The sequence below is a fragment of the Microcaecilia unicolor genome, chromosome 4, assembly GCF_901765095.1.
Source record: "Microcaecilia unicolor chromosome 4, aMicUni1.1, whole genome shotgun sequence".
In the NCBI taxonomy this organism is placed as follows: domain Eukaryota; kingdom Metazoa; phylum Chordata; class Amphibia; order Gymnophiona; family Siphonopidae; genus Microcaecilia; species Microcaecilia unicolor.
In genome coordinates, this window is record NC_044034.1 from 141,247,356 (window position 1) to 141,272,117 (window position 24,762).

General features: G+C 45.7%; 2 protein-coding genes across 12 annotated transcripts in view; one reads left to right on the forward strand and one right to left on the reverse strand.

The window, feature by feature from the left end:
• ELP4 (elongator acetyltransferase complex subunit 4) overlaps positions 1-15,246 on the reverse strand; it is a 335,577-nt gene extending 320,331 nt beyond the window's left edge. For all 3 annotated transcript variants that reach the window (XM_030200666.1, XM_030200665.1, XM_030200667.1), the window contains exons 1-2: positions 15,090-15,246; positions 4,003-4,038 (exon numbers count right to left, since the gene is read on the reverse strand). In XM_030200666.1, coding sequence (XP_030056526.1) covers positions 4,003-4,038; positions 15,090-15,237 — 184 coding nt within the window. In that variant the 5' untranslated portion in view covers positions 15,238-15,246. The remainder of the gene's footprint in view (positions 1-4,002; positions 4,039-15,089) is intronic.
• IMMP1L (inner mitochondrial membrane peptidase subunit 1) overlaps positions 10,475-24,762 on the forward strand; it is an 84,360-nt gene continuing 70,072 nt past the window's right edge. For 2 of the 9 annotated variants that reach the window (XM_030200668.1, XM_030200669.1), the window contains exons 1-2: positions 15,357-15,397; positions 21,096-21,200. The gene's annotated coding sequence lies outside the window, so the exon portion shown is untranslated. Of the gene's footprint in view, positions 10,515-15,352; positions 15,398-15,431; positions 15,584-16,370; positions 16,444-18,872; positions 18,892-21,095; positions 21,201-24,762 lie in introns of those variants that run through there. The other 7 variants (XM_030200674.1, XM_030200678.1, XM_030200671.1 and 4 more) reach the window with 6 other exon arrangements.

Here is a 24,762-nt window from a genome sequence, read left to right on the forward strand (position 1 = left end):
GAGGCCAAATTGAGGGTGTATCCTTGCCGGACTATTTGCAGAACCCACTGATCGGAGGTTATGAGAGGCCACCTTTGGTGAAAAGCTTTCAACCTCCCCCCGACCGGCAGGTCGCCCGGCACTGACACTTGGATGTCGGCTATGCTCTGCTGGAGCCAGTCAAAAGCTCGCCCCTTGCTTTTGCTGGGGAGCCGCGGGGCCTTGCTGAGGCGCACGCTGCTGACGAGAGCGAGCGCGCTGGGGCTTAGCCTGGGCCGCAGGCTGTCGAGAAGGAGGGTTGTACCTACGCTTGCCAGAAGAGTAGGGAACAGTCCTCCTTCCCCCTAAAATCTTCTACCTGTAGAGGTAGATGCTGAAGGCTGCCCGCGGGAGAACTTGTCGAATGCGGTATCCCGCTGGTGGAGATGCTCTACCACCTGCTCGACTTTCTCTCCAAAAATATTGTCCGCACGGCAAGGCGAGTCCGCAATCCGCTGCTGGAGTCTATTTTCCAGGTCGGAGGCACGCAGCCATGAGAGCCTGCGCATCACCACACCTTGAGCAGCGGCCCTGGACGCAACATCAAAGGTGTCATACACCCCTCTGGCCAGGAATTTTCTGCACGCCTTCAGCTGCCTGACCACCTCCTGAAAAGGCTTGGCTTGCTCAGGGGGGAGAGCATCAACCAAGCCCGCCAACTGCCGCACATTGTTCCGCATGTGTATGCTCGTGTAGAGCTGGTAAGACTGGATTTTGGCCACGAGCATAGAGGAATGGTAGGCCTTCCTCCCAAAGGAGTCTAATGTTCTAGAGTCTTTGCCCGGGGGCGCCGAAGCATGCTCCCTAGAACTCTTAGCCTTCTTTAGGGCCAGATCCACAACTCCAGAGTCGTGAGGCAACTGAGTGCGCATCAGCTCTGGGTCCCCATGGATCCGGTACTGGGACTCGATCTTCTTGGGGATGTGGGGGTTACTTAATGGCTTGGTCCAGTTCGCAAGCAATGTCTTTTTCAGGACATGGTGCAAGGGAACAGTGGACGCTTCCTTAGGTGGAGAAGGATAGTCCAGGAGCTCAAACATTTCAGCCCTGGGCTCGTCCTCCACAACCACCGGGAAGGGGATGGCCGTAGACATCTCCCGGACAAAGGAAGCAAAAGACAGACTCTCGGGAGGAGAAAGCTGTCTTTCAGGAGAGGGAGTGGGATCGGAAGGAAGACCCTCAGACTCCTCGTCAGAGAAATATCTGGGGTCTTCTTCTTCTTCCGACGAGGCCTCACCCTCGGTGTCAGACACAAGTTCACGGACCTGTGTCTGCAACCTCGCCCGGCTCGACTCGGTGGAGCCACGTCCACGATGGGGGCGTCGAGAGGTAGACTCCCTTGCCCGCATCGGCGAAGCTCCCTCCGCCGACGTAGTCGGGGAGCCCTCCTGGGAGGTGGCCGCAGTCGGCACCGCACGCGGTACCGACGTCGGGGACCTCACCCCGGGCGATGGGCCAGCCGGCGCCACGCTCGACGGTACCGGAGGCGCAGGCACCGCCGGTACCGGAGGGGTAGGGCGCAACAGCTCTCCCAGAATCTCTGGGAGAACGGCCCGGAGGCTCTCGTTCAGAGCGGCTGCAGAGAAAGGCAGGGAGGTCGATGCAGGCGTCGACGTCAGAACCTGTTCCGGGCGTGGAGGCTGGTCCGGGCTGTCCAGAGTGGAGCGCATCGACACCTCCTGAACAGAGGGTGAGCGGTCCTCTCGGTGCCGATGCCTGCTGGGTGCCGACTCCCTCGGCGACCCAGAGCTCTCGGTGCCGACGCGGGGAGGAGACCGGTGTCGATGCTTCTTCGACTTCTTCCGAAGCATGTCACCGGAGCTCCCCGGCACCGACGAGGAGGACGTAGAATCCATCCGTCGCTTCCTCAGGGCCGAGGTCGAAGCAGGTCGATCCCGGGGGGGCTGTACCGCAGGAGCCCTCAGGGTAGGGGGAGACCCACCCGAAGGCTCACCGCCACCAGCAGGGGAATGGACAGCCCTCACCTGCACTCCACCCGATGCACCACCGTCCGACGACATCAGGAGACGAGGTCCCGGTACCACCGACGTCGATGCAGCTATCCGATGTCTCGGCGCCGATGCAGAGGGCCGATGCCTCGATGCACTCGATGCACTGGCGGCCAAGGATGAAGGTCTGGACGCTGATGACGTCGATGCACACGATGACCCCGGTGCCGATGCCGACGAAGAGCCCGAGAACAAAACGTTCCACTGGCGGGAGTCGGCCAATCTCGCTACCTGAGTCCGCCTTTGTAACAGGGAACACAGACTACAGTTCTGAGGACGGTGCTCGGCCCCCAGACACTGAAGACACGAAGAGTGCCTATCAGTGAGCGAGATTACCCGGGCGCACTGGGTGCACTTCTTGAAGCCGCTGGAAGGCTTCGATGTCATGGGCGGAAAAATCACGCCGGCGAAATCAAAATCCGAAATGACGAATTTGGAGCACCAAAACTTTAAGGGAGAAAAATCTCGACCGAGGCCGAAAAGAGGCCTACCCCGACGACGAAAGAAAACTTACCGGGGCGAAAACTGGAAACACGGGAAGGGGCAAACGAAACCCAAGGGGGTTTCCGGAGCACTTCCCGAACAAAGTTAGAACTTTTCCGAAGAAAAAAAACACGTCTATTTTAAAACGGACGCGCGAGGTCGACTCTCCGGGGCTCGACACGACAAAAACACAGCCGTACCGAGTGCGGACGAAAGAAGACTGGCCGGCTTGAGCCGGTTTCGGGCGGGAAGACGGCCGCGCGGGCGCGCGAGGGCTAGCAAAGGACTTTGCTAGGAAGATTCCGATTGGAGGGGCTGCCGTGGACGTCACCCATCAGTGAGAACAAGCAGCCTGCTTGTCCTCGGAGAAAACAGGTGGTAGGTCTGGACGAATTAACCACTTTGGAAAAACTAATTAGAGATAGAATATTAAAGGCAGACCAGGAAGGGTAGAGGAAAGAGGAAGGTACCAGACACAGGAGAAAAAGGGGAGGTGGGGAACAAAGGCTGGGAAGAGGGGGAAAAAGGAAGAATGGAAGTGATGCTGGAGACTAAGGTTTGATGGTCCCGATGTCTTGAGAGTAAGTGTGGAGCGTTTAGGAATGAGAGAGAACAACTGCCTAGCGAGGTCAGAGGATCTGTTAATCAAATTTGTATAATATTGAGAGCATATAGCTTTTAACCAAGAGTGGTAGAGAGCCTGTAGATTTTTACAGGATGATAGGCAAGGCCAGGGGTGGGCAACTACGATCCTCGAAGGTCACAACCCAGTCGGGTTTTCAAGATTTTCACAATGAATATGCATGAGATCATTCTGCATACAATGGATGCAGTACATGAAAATCAATATCATATATATTCATTGTGGAATTCTTAAAAATTGAGCTGGCCAGTGGCCCTTCAGGATTGTGGTTGCCCACCTCTGGGCTAGATAGTGATCTCAAACGTTGCCAGATGTGCTCCACCCTATGGAGCTGGCGCTTCAATACATGCAAGTCACTCTAATAGAATGTATAAAGAACATTTCTAAATGCTTTTGCTAACTTGTGTTAAAGCAAAATCAATGCCAAGATGCAAAATTATGCAAAATAGATAACTATTAGCATAGTAACTGTTCTGGTTTTCTTATTTCTTGAACTGGTAATTGTGCTGCCACCTTATTTAAGGAAGTCTGGATACTTTGTCACCATTATTGTGGCGGCCTTGTATGTATTTGACTTTCTTGTTCTATTTCTGAATTAATAAAAATAATAATACAAAAAAACTATTAGAATAGTAGTTAAGTTTTTGTGCTAATGCACACGTCAAAGCATATTATAATAAGCAGAACTGGATTACCATGTACCTCATTTATATATTATAAACATCTGCTGTTAACACAGGCATTACATACTGCATTAAGGCACATTAATGGATGATGTCTCCACCGTGTCTCCATTTCACACAGCACTGAAAAGCCTACTATAAGTACTTTATAATAATATCTACTAACCTATAAGCAGAAGTGTTCCAACGGCCAATCCTCCTCCTGGGGGGAAAACAAATAAGAAAGTCATGCATTTGTAAATCCCCAGTTTGTTCTCTGAAGTTAAAAAAAAGGAATAAAAAGAATTTGCAGTTATGATTTTGAATAAAAGAAAATAGAAGATAAAAACATGACAACAGGTCAGCATTTGATAAAGAGGTGCATTTTCAAAGTACTTACAACTTACAAAATTACATAGAGGTGTATTTTCAAAACACTTAAGCCCAGGGGTTTCCAAACTTTTTTGGTTCGCGGCATCCCCACCCCCCCACCCCCGGCCACTTGGGTTCCCATGGAAACCCCCAACCCTGGCCACATGGTCTCCGCAGCCCCCCCCCCAATGGGTCTCCCTTTCCCTGCAGCCCCCTCCTCTCACACCAGCACACCTCTGCCTCCCTAGAGCCCCCTCCTCTCATACCAGTACAACACTGCCTTCCCTAAATCCAGCATCGCTCGCTACCTTCCTTCCTGCAGGTCCAGGATCACTGAAGCTTCCTTCTTCCCCCGGTGTCACTGCAGTGCTTGCAGCTTACATTTTCGGGCCATCCGTGATTCAACACAGGCACTCCAGGGCCTTCCCAGTCTGTCGTGTCTGGCCCCCTCTGATGCAACTTCCTGTTGCGAGGGCCAGATGCGGCAGAGAGAATTCCCCGCAGTGCCTGTGTGAATCGCAGACAGCCCGAAAATGTAAGCTGCAAGCACTGCTGCGGTGGCAGAGAAAGAAGCAGAAAGTGGCAGATGTTGGACTTGCGTGAGGGGAAAGTAGGGAGCAATGCGCCGCAGCACCCCTGAGAGTTCACTGCTTCGCACCAGGGTGCCGCGGTACACAGTTTGCATAGTAACCTATGGAACTTTGTAAGTCTAAGGGTTTATTTTACACAGCCACACTAGCGATTCCCATGCGACAAATGAGAGGAAGCCCATAGGAATTGAATGGGCTTCCTCTCATTTGCCGCACCAGGAATCGGTAGCACAGCTTTGTAAATGAGGCCCTAAGTGCTTTGAAAATGAGCTCCAGAGTAACACAGTAGACAACGGCAGATAAAGACTTGAATTGTCCATCTAGTCTGCCCAACATCTTTGAGAAAGAAGTTGAAAAGGTGAGCAGTTTCAAACTCATTAGGTACACAAAGTGGCAATTGGAATGCGAAGAAGCCCATTCAGTTCCTATGGGCTTCTTCATATTCAGCGTACGCTAATCAGTAGTGCTGCTTTGTAAAAGGAGCCCAAAGGCTGATATTTAAACAGCCCAACTAATAGGTATGTGCACTTGTTATCCCTTAAACTGGGGAAAAATCTGAAATCTAATCTAAAAATGTTTGCCTCTTCACATTCATAACATCTTATATACCATAGCTCATCTAGCCTGGCTCCACCATCAGGAATGTATTAAACAACATGAAGACAATTTGCATTTGAGACTTTACAGCACTCTCTGCTCAGCATATTTGCTTATTTACCTTAGACAGATCCCCTAACAAATGTAGCACCTACTGACACACATATAATTTGCACTATAAGATTTAAAGTTTAAAAATGCAAAAACACAAAAACCTTTCACACAACATGATTTGGCTGTTTGGTCATAACGTTCCTTTTATGAACAGGCAAGAAGTCTGTAATGAGGTATGGGACTTTGAGAACTTAACACGTTGATAATTTCAATAATTTAAAATGGATTATTGTCTTAGGGTTGTTACGTGACGTGGAATCTATTCTGGCCTAAAATCATATCACAGTTGTTAGCAAGGAGGACTGTGATTTGAGGGAGATCTACAGTGTATTATAAAACATAGTAAGTGATGACAGAAAAAGACCTGAATGGTCCATCCAGTCTGCCCAACAGTCACATTCATTCTCAATTCTAGATTAAATCAACAATGAACGTGATATTATATACTTGATCATGGCCTTTCTTTGTTGTTTCTGGGACACATACCGTAGAAGTCCACTCAGCTCTGTTCCAACTACTGGAGTTGCTGACAAATCCTATTCAAATTCGTCTCGTCATTTGCAGGACACAGACCATAAAAGTCTGTTATTAAAATGTACCTTACAATTTCATCTTTATATGTACCTTTCAGACTCTCTGTAAGCACAGACTGCTCAACATGGTAGAATACTTTGACCACATTTCCTCTGACAAAAGCAGCCATGTGTATGTATGATTATTTTCTATATTTGTAATGTAATGGAAAGGAAAGGAGATGGGATTTGATATACTGCCTTTCTGTGGTTACAATCAAAGCGGTTTACATATTATATACAGGTATTTATTTTGTACTTGGAGCCAGTGGCGTAGCCAGAAAGCAACTTTTGGGTGGGCCAACAGGTTGGATGGGTGGGCACTAGAGAAACACCTGATGCACCAATGCCCTGCCCCTACCCCACTCCCAGTAACTTCAATGAGGGTAGCAGTGCTGGCTTCAGTGGCTGCAAGTCACGTTGAGGGCTAGGGGAAGTACAAGAGGGTGTACTCTTCATTTTCCATTCAGTCATGGTCCTCCAACACACATATGCTTCCCTCAAATATTGTGTATCCATAGAACCCCCTGGCCCTCCCCCAGCAGTGGATGCAGAGCAGAGCTAGGACATTTCCCTATAAAACTCACCATGCAAAAATATTTGTTTCTAGTGTTATTTCAATAACAGGCATATTGTATAGTACAAAAATCTATCAAACAAAAAGTCACTCAGAACCTAGAGCAACTCTATTATGCCAGCACTAACATCCAAAACAAGGATCCTACCTATGATATTTTAGGGCCCTAAATATTTCAGTGGGGTTCTAAAGTATGAATACTTCTATCAAGAAAACTGAACAAGCCAAATTACTACAGAATATTACACAGAAAATTCATGCTAACAATACTTTGGTCACACACACAGAACACAAATGGCAAATACAGAATAAGTGACCGCAAACCATAAACAATTTCAGTGGAAATCCCAAGATGCCAAACCTTGCATGTAGTACAGCACCAGAGAAATAGATGCATTTTTCCTACACTGTGCAAATATAATGATACCGCCTGCCACAGGTGGTGTTAGGGATTACGACTAGGCCAACTGCACTTGGCCCCCTGGCCAGAGAGAACTACAGGACAGCTCGAAGCTGAAGAAGGTATAGCCTAATAGTAAGCTTTGGGGTCCTCTCCCAAATTTCTGCCTTGGGCCCCGGCCATATTTAGCACCAGCTCTGGCAGGATGTACGTTTCAAATCTGACATATTCTAAACACAAAATGGAAAAATAAAATTGTTTTTTCTACCTTTTGTTGTCTGGTCATTTAATTTTTAAAATCATGTTGACCCAGATTCTGGTTTCTGCTATCCCTCTGTCTTATCTTAACTCACTCACCAAGGTCTCCTGTCCATTTGACATTTCTACCATCTCCATGTCCACTATCCATCTTCTTCCATCACTGTGCCTCTGTCCCTGTATTTCCATGTCCAGCTTCTCCCTCCCCCAGGCCAATATATCTCTTTCCTCCCCAACCCTACTTTACCCCATCCAGCTTCTCTCCCTCTCTCCCCTCTTTCCAGCATCTGGTTTGCTTGCTGGATTGTCTGCCTGTCCACCCTCTCTCCCACTGTGAGGCCTGGCATCTCTGTTTCCCTCCCCCCTTGTGCTGTTCTAGGAGCTCTATCCCTTCCATCCAGCCCCCTCCTCCTCTTCCTCCCACCTCCAACAGCTCCCTCCCTTCAATCCAGCCCCCTCTTTCTCTTCCTCCCAGACGTCCAGCAGCTTTCTCCCTTCCCTCTAGCCCTTTCCTCCTCCTCTTCTTCCCACACCTAGCAGCTCCCTCCGTTCCTTCCAGCCCCCTCGTCTTCCTCCCACATTGATTAGCTCTCTCCTTTTCCTCCAACCTCTTGTTGCCTTTCCTCCCACAGTTCCAGCTGTCCGAGAGTGTTGACTCTTCCTGCCTGGCCACGCTGCTGCACTTCCACTTTCATTTTCAGCTGTAGCTAGCAGCGATTCACAGTTCACACAGGCACTTCAAATCAGAGCAGCCTGCCGTGTCTTGACCTCGCTGATAGAATTTCCTATTTATGCGAGTGCCAGACACAGCAGAGAGAAGGTCACCCTAGAATGCCTGTGTGAATTGCTAACAGCAATGGGCCGATAAATGAAAGCTGCAGGCACCGCAGCAGCTGCAGGGCAGAGGGGAGCAGAACAACTACAACGACGAACTGCGTGACTGCGATGCGACCTGCAACTGCTTCCGTGCCGAGCGGACTGCTGACCCGAGTCTGCCACTGTACCTCTGCACTGCAAGGTCGAAAGGTAGGCAGGCTGGATATCAGCTGAGCACAGGTGCCGTCTCTGCCGCGGTGGTACGCTAGGCTGCTGCAGTCAGTGCAGTGTGTTTTGTGTGCGCTTGGGTGGTGGGCGGGCCTGAGCCTAAATTGGGTGGGCCTGGGCCCACCCAGGCCCACCCGTAGCTACGCCCCTGCTTGGAGCAATGGAGGGTTAAGAGGCATATTTTCAAAGCACTTAGACTTACAAAGTTACGTGGAGGTGTATTTTCAAAGCAGACTTACAAAATTACACAGGTGCTCATTTTCAAAGCACTTAAGACTTAATGTTTTGTAGTAACCTATAGAACTTTCTAAGTGCTTTGAAAATGAGCCCCCACAGTAACATATGGAACTTTGTAAGTTTAACTGCTTTGAAAATGAGCCCCTTATTCCCCTTTTACAAAGCCGCATGGCAATGCTGACACAGCCCATTCAATGGGCTGTGTCAGCACTGCCGCGTGGCTTTGTAAAAGAGGGTGTTAGTGACTTACCCAGAGTCACTATTTTCAACTTTGTATTTTATGTTAATTGCCCTGTAAATTGCTTTGAGCGGATGTCTGGATCACAGATGTGTCTGTCTGTCTTCTAGACTTATATTGTGCACTTAAAATATTCGATGCGCGTATTTAAAAAAAAAAAAAAAAATATATATATATATATATATATATATATATATATTTGAGTGGCCTAGTGGTTAGGGTGGTGGACTTTGGTCCTGGGGAACTGAGTTCGATTCCCACTTCAGGCACAGGCAGCTCCTTGTTGTCAGGTTCTCAGGTTCAGAGCCCAGGAGCAAACGTGAGCCCTTGGGCTGCTGACGAGGAGCGACAGCAGCAGGCAAAACCCACCAACCAACGCTGGGCAAGCACACCGACACCAGCAGGGACTGCAGGCACTGCCCAGCGAGCCGGAACACACGGACTGGAACACTGGACTGGAATCCCCCGGACTGGAGGACACAGGACTGAAACACTGGACAGGAGCACCCTGGACTGGTCCACCCAGCGTCACCTGCACTTAGCTACTAAGCCCCCCAGGAGTTGAGCTCCTGGGTTCGAGTAGCCGGCAGGACTTACTTGATACCGGATGACACAGGGACCAGGACTGGAAACAGAAGTGCTCCTAAACCTAAACTGATCTACGTGCTCCCAAGCCCTACCCCAGCAGGAGTGTTCCTAACAGTAAACTGACAAAAGGACTTCCTAAGCCCTATACTAAACAGGAGCTCCTAAGCCCTGCTCAAGAAAGGGACTTCCTAAGCCCTAAACTAACAGAGCAGGGAACTAAACACAAAGCTAACACAGGTGCTACTAAGCACCAAGCTACAAGCAGAGCTCTACACTAACAAGCTAAACACAAAACTAACAAGCTACCTAAGCACTGCTCTAGCACGCTAGATACAAAACTAACAAGGTGCTTCCTAAGCACTACTCTGGCAAGCAACCAGAAGAGCTCCTAGCACTAAAAGGGAAGACAGGGGAGCCACAAGGAAAAAGCAGGGAAGCTAACACATAAGCCAAAAGTGCTTCTAAAGCACCAAACATCAACAGCAAAGACTGCAATGCTCCCAATAGCACAAACACCAGAAGTACTTCTAACAGCAAACTCTGTAGTGTTCCTAACAACACCAAACCCTGAAGTACTTCTATCAGCAACAGAGCTTCCAAAGCCCTACACAAAGCAATGCTTCCAAAACCAAGAGGGAAAAGCAGGGGAGCCAAAGGGAAAAGCAAGAAAGCTAAACACACAAACACCAGTGCACACTGCACTAACACTAACCTGGACCTTAGCAAAATCAAGCAGGGAAACTAGACACAAAGTCAGAAATGCACACTGCTCCACCCTACCTAAAGCAAACACAACCGTTGCAAAGGCTCTGAAGGAAACACCACCACTTCCTTATCAAGGCCCTCCCTGATGATGTCACACTCCCTAGCCCCAGGCAACAGCACACTGACCCAGAGAGGCCCAACCCACACCAATGCAAAACCGTGAAGCACTTGAAGCCAGTACACCCAAAGAGAGTTAGAGCTAACTCTGTCCACACACACAGCTGTAGTAAAGTGAAACAATTAGCCCCATGCTGCTGGAAGCTGCCAGCACAGAGAGACAGACCCAGCTCAGAAAGGACAGAGAAAAGAAACAGAAGCCAGCTAAGAAGCTGACCCCCAGGAAAGAGGTAAGTTTGAGAGGGGTTCTGACCCCAATCATAACACTTGTGACTCTGGGCAAGTCACTTAACCCTCCATTGCCCCATGTAAGCCGCATTGAGCCTGCCCTGAGTGGGAAAGCGCGGGGTACAAATGTAACAACAACAACAAAAAAATAGGTAAAATATAACTAGGAATTGACTAGTTTCTATATACCTACAAACTTGATGGAATGTATTCTATCATACTACCAATATGGATATGTTTTGAAAAAAAATATAATAAAAATCAGCATATAGTACTTGTCTATCCTATTTATTAAGGGATTGTTTTACTAATGTGTGCTAATGATTAGCAAACGTTGTATACCTGTGGCCTGCATAGCACTTAAAGCACACTAATTCGTTAGCATACCTTAGTAACCAGATCCCTACATTTTCAGAGAACAGTCTTCATTTGCTTCTCACAAAGTTTGTTTGTATGATTGTTTAAAAAATAGTGGGGTCCTTTTACTAAGTGACAGTAAGGACTAACGCGTGCTTACCATGTGAAAAATACACTACCGCGGGGCATGTTCAGCTGTCCCGCAGTAGTATTGACAGCTATGCAGTTGTCTAATACGCTAAAAAATACTTTTTATTTTTTAGCATTGGAGATGTGTTTGGGGGGTGAGTAGGCGTGCCCAGCACTAATCAGTTAGCTTAGCTACATTGCTGTGTCCCTATCAATTACTGCATAATTAGCTCGTGCACTCTTTCTGCCTACTAAATAGGTGTCAGTAAGGGCTCACATGCTAATGGCCATGCACCTGGGAAATTAGTGTATGGCCATTAATTGAGGAAATTAAAAATCTGCCATTTTACATCTGCATTAAAGTGGCCTCAGAGCATGAGGAAACCCAAGCAACAGTCATAGCGCAGGCCACCTTTTAGCGCAGCTTAGTAAAAGGGCCCCAGTAACTGTTCACGTTTACCATCTTGAGCATAGATAACTGCAACAATAGTATATAAATTAATACAATTAAATTGGTTAACTATTTGGCAACATGCTCATTTGAAAACAACATCTTTGATCTTTACAAAAATGAATGGTTTGGGCCCCACCTCCTAAAAAATTGTCCAACTGGTTATGCTTCCAATAGAAGCTTATGATCAGCTTATGAAAGTTTCCTCTAAGTACAATCACAATCAATCAAACCCATAATAGGGCCTTTACTAGGGTTATTCCCAGTTACTACAAGATAACTGCAAAACCTCTGTGTTAACTGTTGGTGGTGTTCCCACTATGTTACCATGCAGTTAATATTGAGCAATATTGTTACTAAACTAAATTCACTTATCCAAAGAGACTTTTATTGATTAATTAACACACTTTATAAAAAAAATATGTTTATATGTGATTAGTGCTCAGAAAAACTCAATACCGAAAAAACACACTGCCTCATCCTCTCATTCCAATACAACGTGAACAAACCCATAAATATAATCACCCCAGACCACACCCTCCCTATCTCAGATAGCCTTCAAATCCTCGGCGTGACAAACGACCGAAACCTCACCCTAGAGACCCAAGTGAAAACTACAACAAAGAAAATGTTCCATTCAATGTGGAAACTCAAATGTCTAAAATCATTCTTCCCACGAGAAACATTCCGCAACCTGATACAATCAATGGTACTAAGCCACGTACACTACTGCAACGGCATCTACGCAGGATGCAAAGAACAACTTATAAAGAAACTACAGAACGCCCAGAACACGGTAGCCAGGCTAATATTTGGGAAAAAAAACGGTATGATAGTGCCAAACCACTCTGAGAAAAACTGCATTGGCTCCCAATTAAAGAACGTATCGCCTTCAAAATCTGCACCATGGCCCACAAAATTATCTACAGCGAAGTCCCAGGATATATGACAGAGCTCATAGACCTGCCTACCAGAAACATAATCTGATCAACAACAACATACCTAAATCTTCACTACCCAAGCTGCAAAGGTCTCAAATACAAATCAACTTATGCAAGCAGCTTTTCCTACATAAGCACATAACTGTGGAACATACTACCAAAAGCCGCGAAAACAACATACGACCGTCTAAACTTCAGGAAATCACTAAAAACCTACCTATTCCAAAAAGCATACCTTACTGACATAACCTAAAAGCCTGAACCCTGCTACACAACTAATTAAAGCTAGAACTGGACTCAACGCAACTCCTCCTTGCTACGATTCCCAAATATGTCTGTAACACAAGTATCTTATTCTACCATATTACCACTTTGTATTTGTTCTTTACCGGCTTGACGTACGCCTACGGTATTATGTAAGCCACAATGAGCCTGCAAATAGGTTGAAAAACATGGGATACAAATGTAACAAATAAATAAATAAAAGTGCAGCATAGCCACCAGTGGACAAGTTTACACATCACTTCCTGTGAGTTCTTCATACAAATAACTTGTGCACCAAAAAGAATGTTCACAAAAATAGATAAGTAACTCCTCTCATAGCTGTATAGTAAGCATCCCCAAAGTATCATAGATTAAACTGTACTTATTTTAAGACTAGCAAAGGATCTTTACAGGACATGCTTGGGACTGAATTGAGTCATGATGGAGTTCCCTTTCTAGCATCTCCATTCGTTTGTTTGAAAAGTACATGAATAAAAATGGTATAGGACTTAAGAATCTCCTGATAACACAATTTTGCAAAACACTTGTTGAGTTTAATCATTTTGGATTATATCAATCTAAGATTAGAGTATCTATTTTTGGACTACATTTCAACAAGATCAAGGCAAAGGATTTTATTTGGAATTATTGGTCTCTTTGACACTTTGAGAACTTTTTTTATAAGTTTTGAGAGAAGCATTGGCAGCAATGGAAGAGGATTCAACATCTCTTGTGCAGATTCTATGCTAGTCTTAAGATAAATACAGTTTAACCTATGATACTTTTGGCATGCTTCCTATACACACTATAAGAGAAGTTGCTTTCTGTTTTTCTGCACATTCATCTTAGTGCACATTTTTTTTCCAAGTTATCTGTATGAAGAACACACAGGAAATGCAATGATTGTAATGTGTAAGCCTGTCCACTGTTGACTATGCTGCACTGTTCTGAGAACTAATCACATATAAGCTTGTTTTATAAAGTATGTTCATTAATACAAGTCTCTTTTAATAAGTGAGGATAGTCAATACATATTTCTTGGAGGCTACAAAACTATTACCTTTCCAGGGTTTTGTTTTTGAGTTACTAAACTATACTGCATGTTAATTTCACAACCGATAACATGATGCAGTTAGTTAAGCCTTTTGAGATGGTTTTTAACTGCTTCCTGTTACCTGCAGCACTAACATAAAAATGACTCCATAATTACAGTTAAGATGCAGTCCTTGTTCAAATCCATGATTTTAAGAATCAAAATTCCATTCCTCTGGTCACATTATCATCTGATGACTGATAATATAAAGCGTCAATAAGACTGTGTGTACACAGTGTTGTACAGATAATCCACCCAGGTGTTGGTTTAACTTGGAAGGCAAGCTCCACATTTGGAACACGGCAGACCAGGGATACTGCTTAGTTATAAAAAGGTTTTAAGCAGCCCATTCATTTTCTATCCAGTCAGGTATATTGGGAGTGATCACACCAAAAAGTAGTGATCAACATTCAAAGAGAAACAAGAACATTCTTTAATAAGAGCAAAGCATTTTATAAGTGCACTAACACAGGGCATGAACGTAGATTAAAGAATGAGGGAGCAATGCCAAACATGCCGAATCTCATTCGTTAGGAGTGTGCTGCACTCATTTAAGGTTTTCTCACACTCTCATTGCCAGAGAATGTGGTAACAGCAGCTAGCGTATCCGTATCTAGATTTAAAAAAGGTTTGGACAAGTTCCTGGAGGGAAAGTCTATAGTCTGTTATTGAGATGGACATGGGGAAAGCCACTACTTGCCCTAGGATTGGTAACATGGAATGTTACTACTACCTGAGTTACTGTGGAAACAGGATACTGGATTAGATGGATCATTGGTCTGACTCAGTATGGCTATTTTTATGTTCTCACTCATTGGAGGCTCAATAACACTGTATTGACGAGATCATTGTTTTATTTTGTTTTTGGTTGTTGTTTAATGAGAAGTCTAAGAGTAAGAAATGGACAAGTGGGAATAAATTTGAGCACATCTTCCTACACACTTTGCCTTCCCTTCATCTAGCATTATAGGTGCAGTAGAAGCTTTGCACGTTCTTTTTAGCAACCAATGGGAGAGTGGTTTCACTCTGGGAAATTTATGAGGATAACCCTCAGTTACTGGACCAAATTCCTCTGAAAACTGTCCTCCAGTCTGTTTATATTCTTTCAAAGTCAGGCAAGAGAAGCAAGTATCTTTCACTTATAATCAAAGGCTTAAAGCTTTGTAAACTTATACCAGGAACACACTATCTGAAAGATCATGCACTTTTAGTATCTCTGCAGTGTTTGGATGTCGGGGAAGGAAATCAAGGCTCTGCGTTATAGTGGGGGGGGGCGGGGGAGCTGTGCGCGGCAAACTGTCAGAACCAGAGGAACGCGAGAAGGGAAGCACCAGCCACCGACCTATGACAGAGTCCAGAGAAGAGGCGCCGGTAGACACTAGCAACTGCCCATTGTGCACCGACGCTCTGGTGCCCGGGATAACGGCTAGCCCTCCCCCGACCTTCCTCCGGAAACTACTCGAGGCCATGGAGCCGCCAGCCGCGAACATCCTCCATACCTTCCGCACAGCAGAGGATTATGGGGATCCACGGTCTGGCCAATGGAACGAGAGCTTCAAAGTGCAGAAGCCAATCAGCACACGAGTTGGTGCGAGGAGGCGGGTTGTATCGCCTGTTCCCATAACAGCGGCCTGGGAAACCTGTAACGCGGTAAGTTCTGATTAGTCTCGTGTACTCACGTTAATTACCCTCCGCTTAGAGAGAGATACGACTCGTTCGCGCTCCTCCACCAGCTTCTCCTGCAAGGATTGATTGTTCAGTGCTTGATTCTTTTTAAGAAGCACACGGGGGAGGATATGGATTGTAAAGGCGAGAAATGACCAAGCGGCTTCTCTGGTACTGTTTTCCTAGAAAATGCACAGGAAACACAGAGATTGTAATGGTGGGGAACAACCAATGGGGCCCTTCTGGTATCGGCTTCACGTTTTCCTAGGAAACACATATGGATTGTAACATTGGGAAACAGCCAATACACCCTTCTGGTATCCTCTTCCCGTTTTCATAGGAGAAACATTCAAAACATAGTGATTGTAACATTGAGAGAGAACCTCCCGTTTTCCTAGGAAACACATTCAGAACATTGGGATTGTAAGAGTGGAAAACAACCAATGGTCCCATCTGGTATTGGCCTGTTTTCCAAGGAAACACATTCAGAACACAGGGATTGTAACATTAGAAAACAACTAATGGGCCCCTCTTATATCATCCCATTTTCCTAGGAAATGCTCTGGAAACATAGGGATTGTAAGTGGGGAAACAGCCAGTGGGCCCTTCTGGTGTCATCTTCCCATTTTCCTAGGAAATGCTCTGGAAACATTGGGATTGTAACAGTGGGAAACAACCAATGGGCCCCTCTGGTATAGTTTTTCCATTTTCCTAGGAAGCATATTCAGAACACAGGGATTGTAATGGTGGGGAATGACCTACAGGCCCTTCTGGTATCTTCCCATTTTCCTAGGAAATGCTCTGGAATCATAGGGATTGTAACTGGGAAACAACCAATGGGCCCTTCTGGTATATAGTCTTCTCGTTTTTCTAGGAAGAATATTCAGAACACAGTGATTGTAATGGTGAAGAATGACTAACGCCTCTGGTATCGGTTTCCTGTTTTCCTAGGAAGCATGTTCAGAACACAGGGGTTGTAATAGTGGGGAATGACCAACAGGCCACTCTGGTATTGTCTTCCTGTTTTCCTAGTAAGCATATTCAGAACACAGGGATTGTAATGGTGGGGAAAAACCAATGGGTGCCCCTCTGGTATCGTCTTCCTGTTTTCCTAGGACACATCAGAACAGGGATAGTAATAGTGGGGAATGACCCCAGACCTCTCTGGCATCATCTTCCTGTATTCCTAGGAAACACACTGGGAACATAAGGGTCTTAGAGGGGAATTACCTATGGCCCCCTCCCTCTGGTACTGTCTTCCTGTTTCAGTAGCACAGTCTGTACAAGTTTGTGTATTTACTTTCCTTTTCTGTCATATACAATGCTCTGTGCTCATCCCATCCAGTATATGATCCCTCTTAGTAAGTTGCATGAAACAATACCTCAATATTATTTCTAGAAACTCTCTCTGAAAACTTCTACATATTGATTTCTTATTATTAGAAAGGAAACTTGTTGACTTTGATTTGTCATTTATTTATTAATAGTAGCTTCCTTTTGGCTGTATACCTCTAGTGGCTGTGACCTCTGAAGTATGGGACCAAGAGCTTTCATTTACAAATATTCTGGAGTGACGTGGCTGATACATATAAAGACTGAAAAGTGGGGCCATGTGTGAAAAAACACAGTTCCTTTATGATATGGCCATTCCTGTAGATACCTGGGGGTTTGTCTTCTATTTTGTATTTTCTTTCAACTCATTTTGCACTGCCACTATAGAATCAGTCCTTGTTGAGGAGCTTTACCAGTGCTTCTCCTGGAAAAGTACAGTTGTGTGCCCTGTTTGCAATTATTAGAGGTCGCCATTGCATGTTGATTATGCCTGCTCCATATCCTCATTTCTGCTGATCTGTAGAGCAGCTTTCAAATCCAGGTTTCTCTATATGTGCCACGGGTCCAACCCTGCAAAGCTTTGTAACTTGGATCTTGATGACAGAAATTAACCATGTTATTTGTACCCATTGGCTGATATTAAAAATTTGCATAAGATCTTTCCAAATGCACTCATTTTTGCTAGCAACAGAGGAGGAAATTCATAACATAGTAACATAGAAGATGATGGCAGATAAAGACCAGTATGGTTCATCCAGTCTGCTCAACAAGATAAACTCATTACACGTGAAGTGATACCTCATATGTATACCTGGTCTTGATTTTTCTTTGCCATTTTTAGACTGTAGAAGTCTACCTGGCACTGGTCTTGTTCTAAAATTTCTGAAGCTATTGTCAGAGCCCTTAAAAGCTCCACTCCAGCCCATCGAAATCTATTCAGCCTTGATCAGGGCACAGACCATAGAAGTCTGCCCAGCACTGACTTTCCTACCTAATCTCTGCTAAGCTTCTTTGGATCTGATCCTTCTAAACAGGATTCCTTTGTGTTTGTCCCACGCATTTTTGAATTCTGTTACCATTTTCATCTCTACCACCTCCTGTTGGAGGGCATTCCAGATCTACCAGGCTCTCAGTGAAAAAATACTTCCTGACATTCCTGAGTTGGCCCCCTTTCAACCTCAGTTCATGCCCTATATGATATAATGGTGAAGATACCACTCTATAGTAAAACCACAACAACCAGTGTCACTTTCTGGTGAAGAACTAATGAAGCTTTAACTATGGAAACTGCTCATTCCCTCCATCAGCTCTCTTTTTTTTTAGTTAGAAAAAAACTCTTTTGCCTATTTGCAGGCTAATCAAACATTTGATTTTTATTGTATTGATTTAAATTGAAGGCATTCACGTTATTGCTACAAATGGGGAAATAGATGATTTCAGTATGCTTGATGTTGATTGGGGCTTCCCTGTGGTGGTGTTGCCTAGAAGTAGGGAGAATAGTTTGAGCAACTGATAATAGAATCTATGCAGGAGGAGGCCAAGGTGATTACAAATGGACAGAATATTTCTGATGGTATAGTGGGTGATCATTTGGCATCCAGTGATCACCAGGTAGTATGGTTCAATATTAGAACACTAGTAAAAGAGGCCCGTTTCTGAGCAAATGAAACGGGCGCTAGCAAGGTTTTCGTCGCCAACAACCCCCCTCCCTGCCCAACCCCTTCGTTGTTCTGCCATTGCTCCGCCCTCAACGTCATGATGTTTGACGTGAGGGTGGGGCCCGGAGCGATTTCGCAACCCCCCCCCCCGCCTCCCTCCCTGTGAACCCCTTCGTTGTTCTGCCATCAAGGTTTTCGTCGGCAACACCCCCCCCTCCCTGCCTCCCTCCCTCCCTGCCAACCCCTTCGTTGTTCTGGCATTGCTCCGCCCTCAACGTCATGACGTTTGACGCAAGGGCGGGGCCCGTAGAGATTTCCCACCCTTCCTGCCTCTCTCTCTGCCAACCCTTTCGTTGTTCTGCCATTGCTCCGCCCTCGAGGGCGGGGCCCAAAGCGATTTTGGTGGCTTCACCACCATGAATCTTCGAACCTTTTTGAAGGAAGTCAGGACTTGGCTTCACTGACGTCACTGTCTTCAGAACGTTGAGGGTGAGTTTTATATATATAGATGAGCTATTATAGGGTGATACAGATGTGTTGTCCATTAAAGAATCTTTTGATTTGACAAAATTCTTAGAAACTACTCAAGAGAATACATCTGAAAGGACTACCCTCCTGGTGTCTTTCATTACGGAAAAGGGTAAAATGTTAGTAATGAAAGCTTACATTTTAAAAATTTCCTTTTTTGCTGTGCTAAAGTACTAGTTTTTCCAAACCTAGCTCGTGTTACACCGCTGCGTAGAAGAAACTTTCTTGCATTTAAAGGCCCGTGTTTTAGTAGTGGGAACAACTTTCATTTTAAAATTTCCCTGTAAATGTTTAGCTACATTTCTTGATTCTAATTGTTTTTTTTATTCTGCTCAGTTGGAGCAATTATTGCTTGAAAAAGAGAATGTGATTAATGGTTTTTCTTTTTGTCAATTTGATGAGGGATTTGTAAATGGGTTTTTCAGATTGTGGCACCAAGATTTGATATTTTGCACATCTGTTACCTAGTTTTTTTCTCCTTCCCCATTGATGTGAACTTGTTTCTTTTTTTGCTTCATGTATATATGTGTGTGGTTGATTTGAAAAAACAAAAAGAATATGAGCTGAGAGGGTTCATTCATAAGTACATAAGTATTGCCATACTAGGACAGACCAAAGGTCCATCAAGCCCAGCATCTTGTTTCCATCAGTGACCAATACAAGTCACAAGTACCTGGCACGATCCCAAAACAATACATTTTATGCTGCTTATCCTAGAAGTAAGCAGTGGATTCTGTAATTTTGGGACCCTTTTACTAAGGAGCTTGGTGCCTATGCGCGCCCAACACACATCAGTTTGGAGTTACCACCTGGCTATTTTGTTGCTCTTGCGGTAATTTAATTTTTGACGCATGTCTGCTACATGCCCCGGAAAATATTTTTATTTTCTGGCGCGTAGGCGGTAATCGGCATTCTACGCATGTAGACCATTTCCACCTGGTTGCCGCATGAGAGCTTACCGCTAGGTCAATGGCTGGCTGTAAAGTCTCAGAACCAAAATGGACACGCTGCAATTTTCATTTTGTCACATGCCCATTTTTGGCAAAAATTTTAAAAAGGCATTTTTTGCAGGCATACTGAAAAATAATTCTGCACGCGCCCAAAACACGCGTCTACACTAGCACAGCCCATTTTTCGGTGTGCCTTAGTAAAAGGGCCCCTTTATTGTTTATAATAGTCTCTACCATTTTGCCTGGCACCAACATCAGGCTCACTGGTCTTTAAATTCCCGGATCTATTAACTTGTCAAGATTAAGCATACCTTAATTAGCTGGATGGGAACATCTGGAGGGCAGAAGAACACCATTTTGGTTGGGTTGGAGAGGCTCAGTCTCATCCCCAAGCTCTCTAGTTGCTTATGCTGTGTTGGGCAAAATGTTGGTCAGACCATGGCAACAGTGGCCAACTCCATCCCACTGCCTGTGAGTGGGAAAGCAGTGCGCAAAAGTGAAAGAAATTTTAAAGGGCAACAAATGTTTTTGGGGCCCTGTTTACTAAGCTACACTAGCATTTTTAGCGCATGCTAAACATTTGCGCGAGCTAATGCTAGAGACCCACAGGAATATATAGGTGTCTCTAGCTTTAGTGTGTGCTAAAAATGCTAGCGCACCATAGTAAACAGGGCTGTTGGTTAGGAAAGTAAATAAAAATAAGAGGAAAGGAGGTTGCTGTGGTTCTTTAAAGAAAGTTGCTAATAAGGTAAGAAAAAAAGAGGTTAGCCTTCATCAAGTTTAACAAATTGCAGGAAAAGGGAGAAAAACAATATATGGAATGTAGAAAAGCAAAGAAGAATAGTTTAATACAGTAAAATTGGGAACAAAACATTTTTTAAAAAGCTATATTTGTGATAGGAAGAAGTTCAAAAGTGGTATTGTCAGACTTAAGGTTGAAGGGGAGGAATATATTCAAACTGTTGAGAATACAACCAAATTACTTAACAGATAATTCTGTTCTGTGTTCATAGGTGAAGGGGCATGACTGCAGAAAACAAACATATCAGAATAGAAGTAAGTTAGATATCAAATGATTTTCAGAAGACTCCATGAGTTGCTAGCTGAATTAAATACAAAGCAGTGGGACTGGCTAGGATACACCCAAGGGTATGGAAGGAACTTACTGAAATACTGGTAGTTCTGCTGTCTGACCTATTCACAATTTAAATACAGGTGTGGTTCCAGAGGACTGGAGAATGGCAGCTGTGGTCTCTCTCTCCAAAAAATGGAAGTAAGGAAGAGGTTGTGAATTAGAGGCCGGTTAGTTAGAACTCTGCGGTGAGTAAATTAATGAAAATGTTTCTAAAACAGAAATTACTGCAGATTCCCAGGCAACATGGTTTTAAACATAGAAAAATGTAAGCAGTTAAAGACCATATGGCCTATCCAGTCTGCCCATTCATGCCATCTACTCTCCCTGTCACTCCCTTAGAGATCCTCTGTAACTTTGTAAGTCTATGTGCTTTGAAAATGAGCGTCCCTATGCACTTCTCCCAAGCTCTCTTGAATTTAGGTACTGTTTTTGTCTCCACCACTTCCACCACCAGGAGGCCGTTCCACAAATTCACCACTCTTTCCTCAGGTTACTTTTGAGTCTATCCTCTTTCATCTTCATCCTATGCCCCTCGTTCCAGAGCTTCCTTTCAATTGAAAGACTCGCCTCCTGTGCATTTATGCCGCATAGATATTTAATGTCTCTATCATATCTCACCTCTCCCGCCTTTCTTCCAAAGAATATATGTTAAGATCTTTTGTCTGTTCCCATACTCTATGACGAATGTCACTGACCAGTTTAGTAACTGCCCTCTGGACTGACTCCATCCTGTTTATATCTTTTTGAAGGTGTGGTCTCCAGAATTGTACATAATATTCTAAATGAGATCTCACTAGAGTTTTATACAGGGGCATCATCACCATCTTTTTCCTATTGGACATTCCTGTCCCTATGCTCTGACTTTTCATGCACAAAAGTTCTTAACCCCTAAACTGTACCAGTCTCTTGGGTTTTTGCAGCCCAAATGCATGACATTTCATTTTGTATCATTAAATTTAAACTGCCAAATTCCAGACCATTCCTCTAGCTTCGCTAAGTCTTTCTTCATGTTATCCACACCATCAGGGGTGTCAACCCTATTGCAGATTTTGGTATCATCTGCAAAGAGGCAAATCTTACTAGCCAGCCGTTCAGCAATATCGCTTACAAAAATGTTGAAAAGAACCAGCCCAAGAACCGAACCTTGCAGCACAACCCTGGTAACATCCTCTCTCCGAGGACAAGCAGGCTGCTTGTTCTCACATGTGGGTTGACGTCTGCTTTGGCCTGGGAACCGGCATTTTGCAAGCAAAATATTAAAAAAGTGTTGCCAGAGTCTTCTGGTGTGCGTGCGCGGACCGATTTCCCACCCGTCGCGTGAACGCGTTCCTCAGTTATTTTTTTCTCCGCGTTGAGGTGCGGTTGAGTTTTTTTCCCTGCTCCTCTCAGGCCCGGGAAAGAGTTTCATTCGTTTTGTGGCTTTTGCCTTATTTCTTTTCTTTTTTTAATAGAAATTTAGTTTCCCGTAGTTTTCTTTATTTTTTTGCCCTTTTAAAATTTCCTTTGTTTTTCGACTGGCCACGCGGTTGGGTTGTTCCCTTCTTTTCGTGCCCTTTTTTCTTTTAATAGGCACGATCACGTCTTTTGATTTCGCCAAAGCCGTTTTTTCTTCCATGTCATCGAAGACACCCAGCGGCTTCAAACGTTGTACTCGGTGCAACCAGACCATCTCGGGTACCGATACCCACGTCTGGTGTATCCAGTGCCTTGGGTCCGACCATAACCCAGCCACTTGTAGTCTGTGTCTTTGCATGAAGAAACGGATCCAAGCATCTCGAGAGGCCCAACGAGAGAAGCTTTTTGGGGCTCAGTCTGGTCCTTCGAAGTCGACATCGGTACTGAGGTTGGCGGCGTTGACATCGGGGGACCCATCGACGTCGGGAACGAAGGTAATGGCTGCGGAACGACCAACTCGTGCTGGGAGCAGTGAGGCATCGAGTGGGTCTCCACCTGTCTTGAGGCCTCCTTTATGCAGGCCCCCTGGGACCGACCTTCGTCGGACCCGGCCCCGAGGAGAGGTGAGGATTCCACATCTTCCTCATCGGTACCGAGGAGTCTCAATGACGGACATTGAGCGAAGGAGAAGAAGCACCGTTGTCGTCGTTCTCCTTTGACACATGGCGCTGGGAGCTTCGGGGCGTCGAGGGATTTGGCACTCGAGAAGCATTGGCGCCGAGAGGATCAGTCTCCCTCTATTCAGGAGGTGCCGATGCGTCGGTCTAGCAGCCCGGTATCTGCTCCCGAGCCTCCACTGATTCTGCCACCGGCTCCTTTACTGACCCTGCAGCCTTGTCCGACAGCGGCTCTCGACGAGCGCATCAGGGCCCTGCTTCCAGAGTTTCTGGAAGGGTTACTGCGCTAGTGTGCTTCAGTGTCGGGTGCTTGCGCCTTCCATACTGTCTGCTGCAGCAGTATCTGCCTTTTGCCTGTGGTGAGGTCCACGACCTCGGTGCCGCCTGCGGCATCGGTGTCAGCTGCCACCCAGGTCGACTCCCCTTCGATGTCGGTGGAGGAAGCTTCACCGGAGTCCAGGTGGGCGTTGACTTCTCGGCACCGCGATCGAGGACGTTGTTCCTTGGCATTGAGGCAGGCTCGGTTTCGGACTTCTCTGAGAGATGTCTTGTCCGGTACTGAAGATGAGCATTCGTGTGAGGAAGAGGAGGATCCCAGGTACTTTTCTTCTGATGAGTCCTATGGGATTCCTTCTGAACCTTCCCCTCCACCAGAAATGAGACTTTCTCCACCGAAGAGTCTATCCTTTACGTCCTTTGTCTGAGAAATGGCTGCGGCTATTTCCTTCCCTATGGAGGTTGAGGATGAGCCCAGGGCTGAGATGCTTGAGGTCCTGGATTATCCTTCTCCACCTAGAGAGGCTGTAACTGCTCCTTTGCCAAGAGTAATAGGGACTATGCCTCGGCGCCCCCAGGCAGAGAATCTAGAACCTTGGACTCTTTTGGGAGGAAGCTCGCTGTCAAGATTCAAACATACCCAGCTCTTCACGAGCATCCACTTGCAGAACTCGGTGAGGCAATTGTCTAGCTTGGTTGATGCACTCCCTCCGGAGCAAGCCGAGCCTTTTCGCCAGGTGGTCAGGCATCAGAAGTCGTGTCGAAAATTCCTAGCCAGGGGTACGTTCGACACTTTTGATGTAGCATTCAGGATCGCTGCCCAAGGTATAGTGATGCGCAGACTCTCATGGCTGCGTGTCTCTGACCAGGATAATTCGTTCCAGCAGTGGATGGCGGATGTTCATTGCCGGGGGATAACCTTTTTTGGTGAGAAAGTAGAGGATCTGGTTGACCAGCTTAAGAAGCACAATGATTCTATGGATTCTCTCTCCTGCCGGGCGTCTTCTGCTACTACCTCCTCATCTAGGAGGTTTTTTGAAGGGAAGAGGAGTGCTCCCTATTCCTATGCAAGGCGTAGGTACACTTCTGCTTCTCAGCAGCCTGTCCAGGCTCAGTCCCAGCACGCTCATTCTCATCAACTGCATGCGCCTAAGGCCTCTGTGGCTCCACAGCAAAAGCAAGGAACGGGCTTTTGACGGGCTCCAGTTCAGCATAGCCTCAGTAAAAGTGTCCATCCCGGATGACTTGCTGGTCAGGGGGAGGTTGATATATTTTCACCAAATGTGGCCTCTCATAACCTCCGACCAGTGTGTCTTCATATAGTCCGGTCAGGATATACCCTCAATCTGGAATCCAAACCTCAAAATTGTCAACCGGGGCTGAGATTCTATTTCAGGTA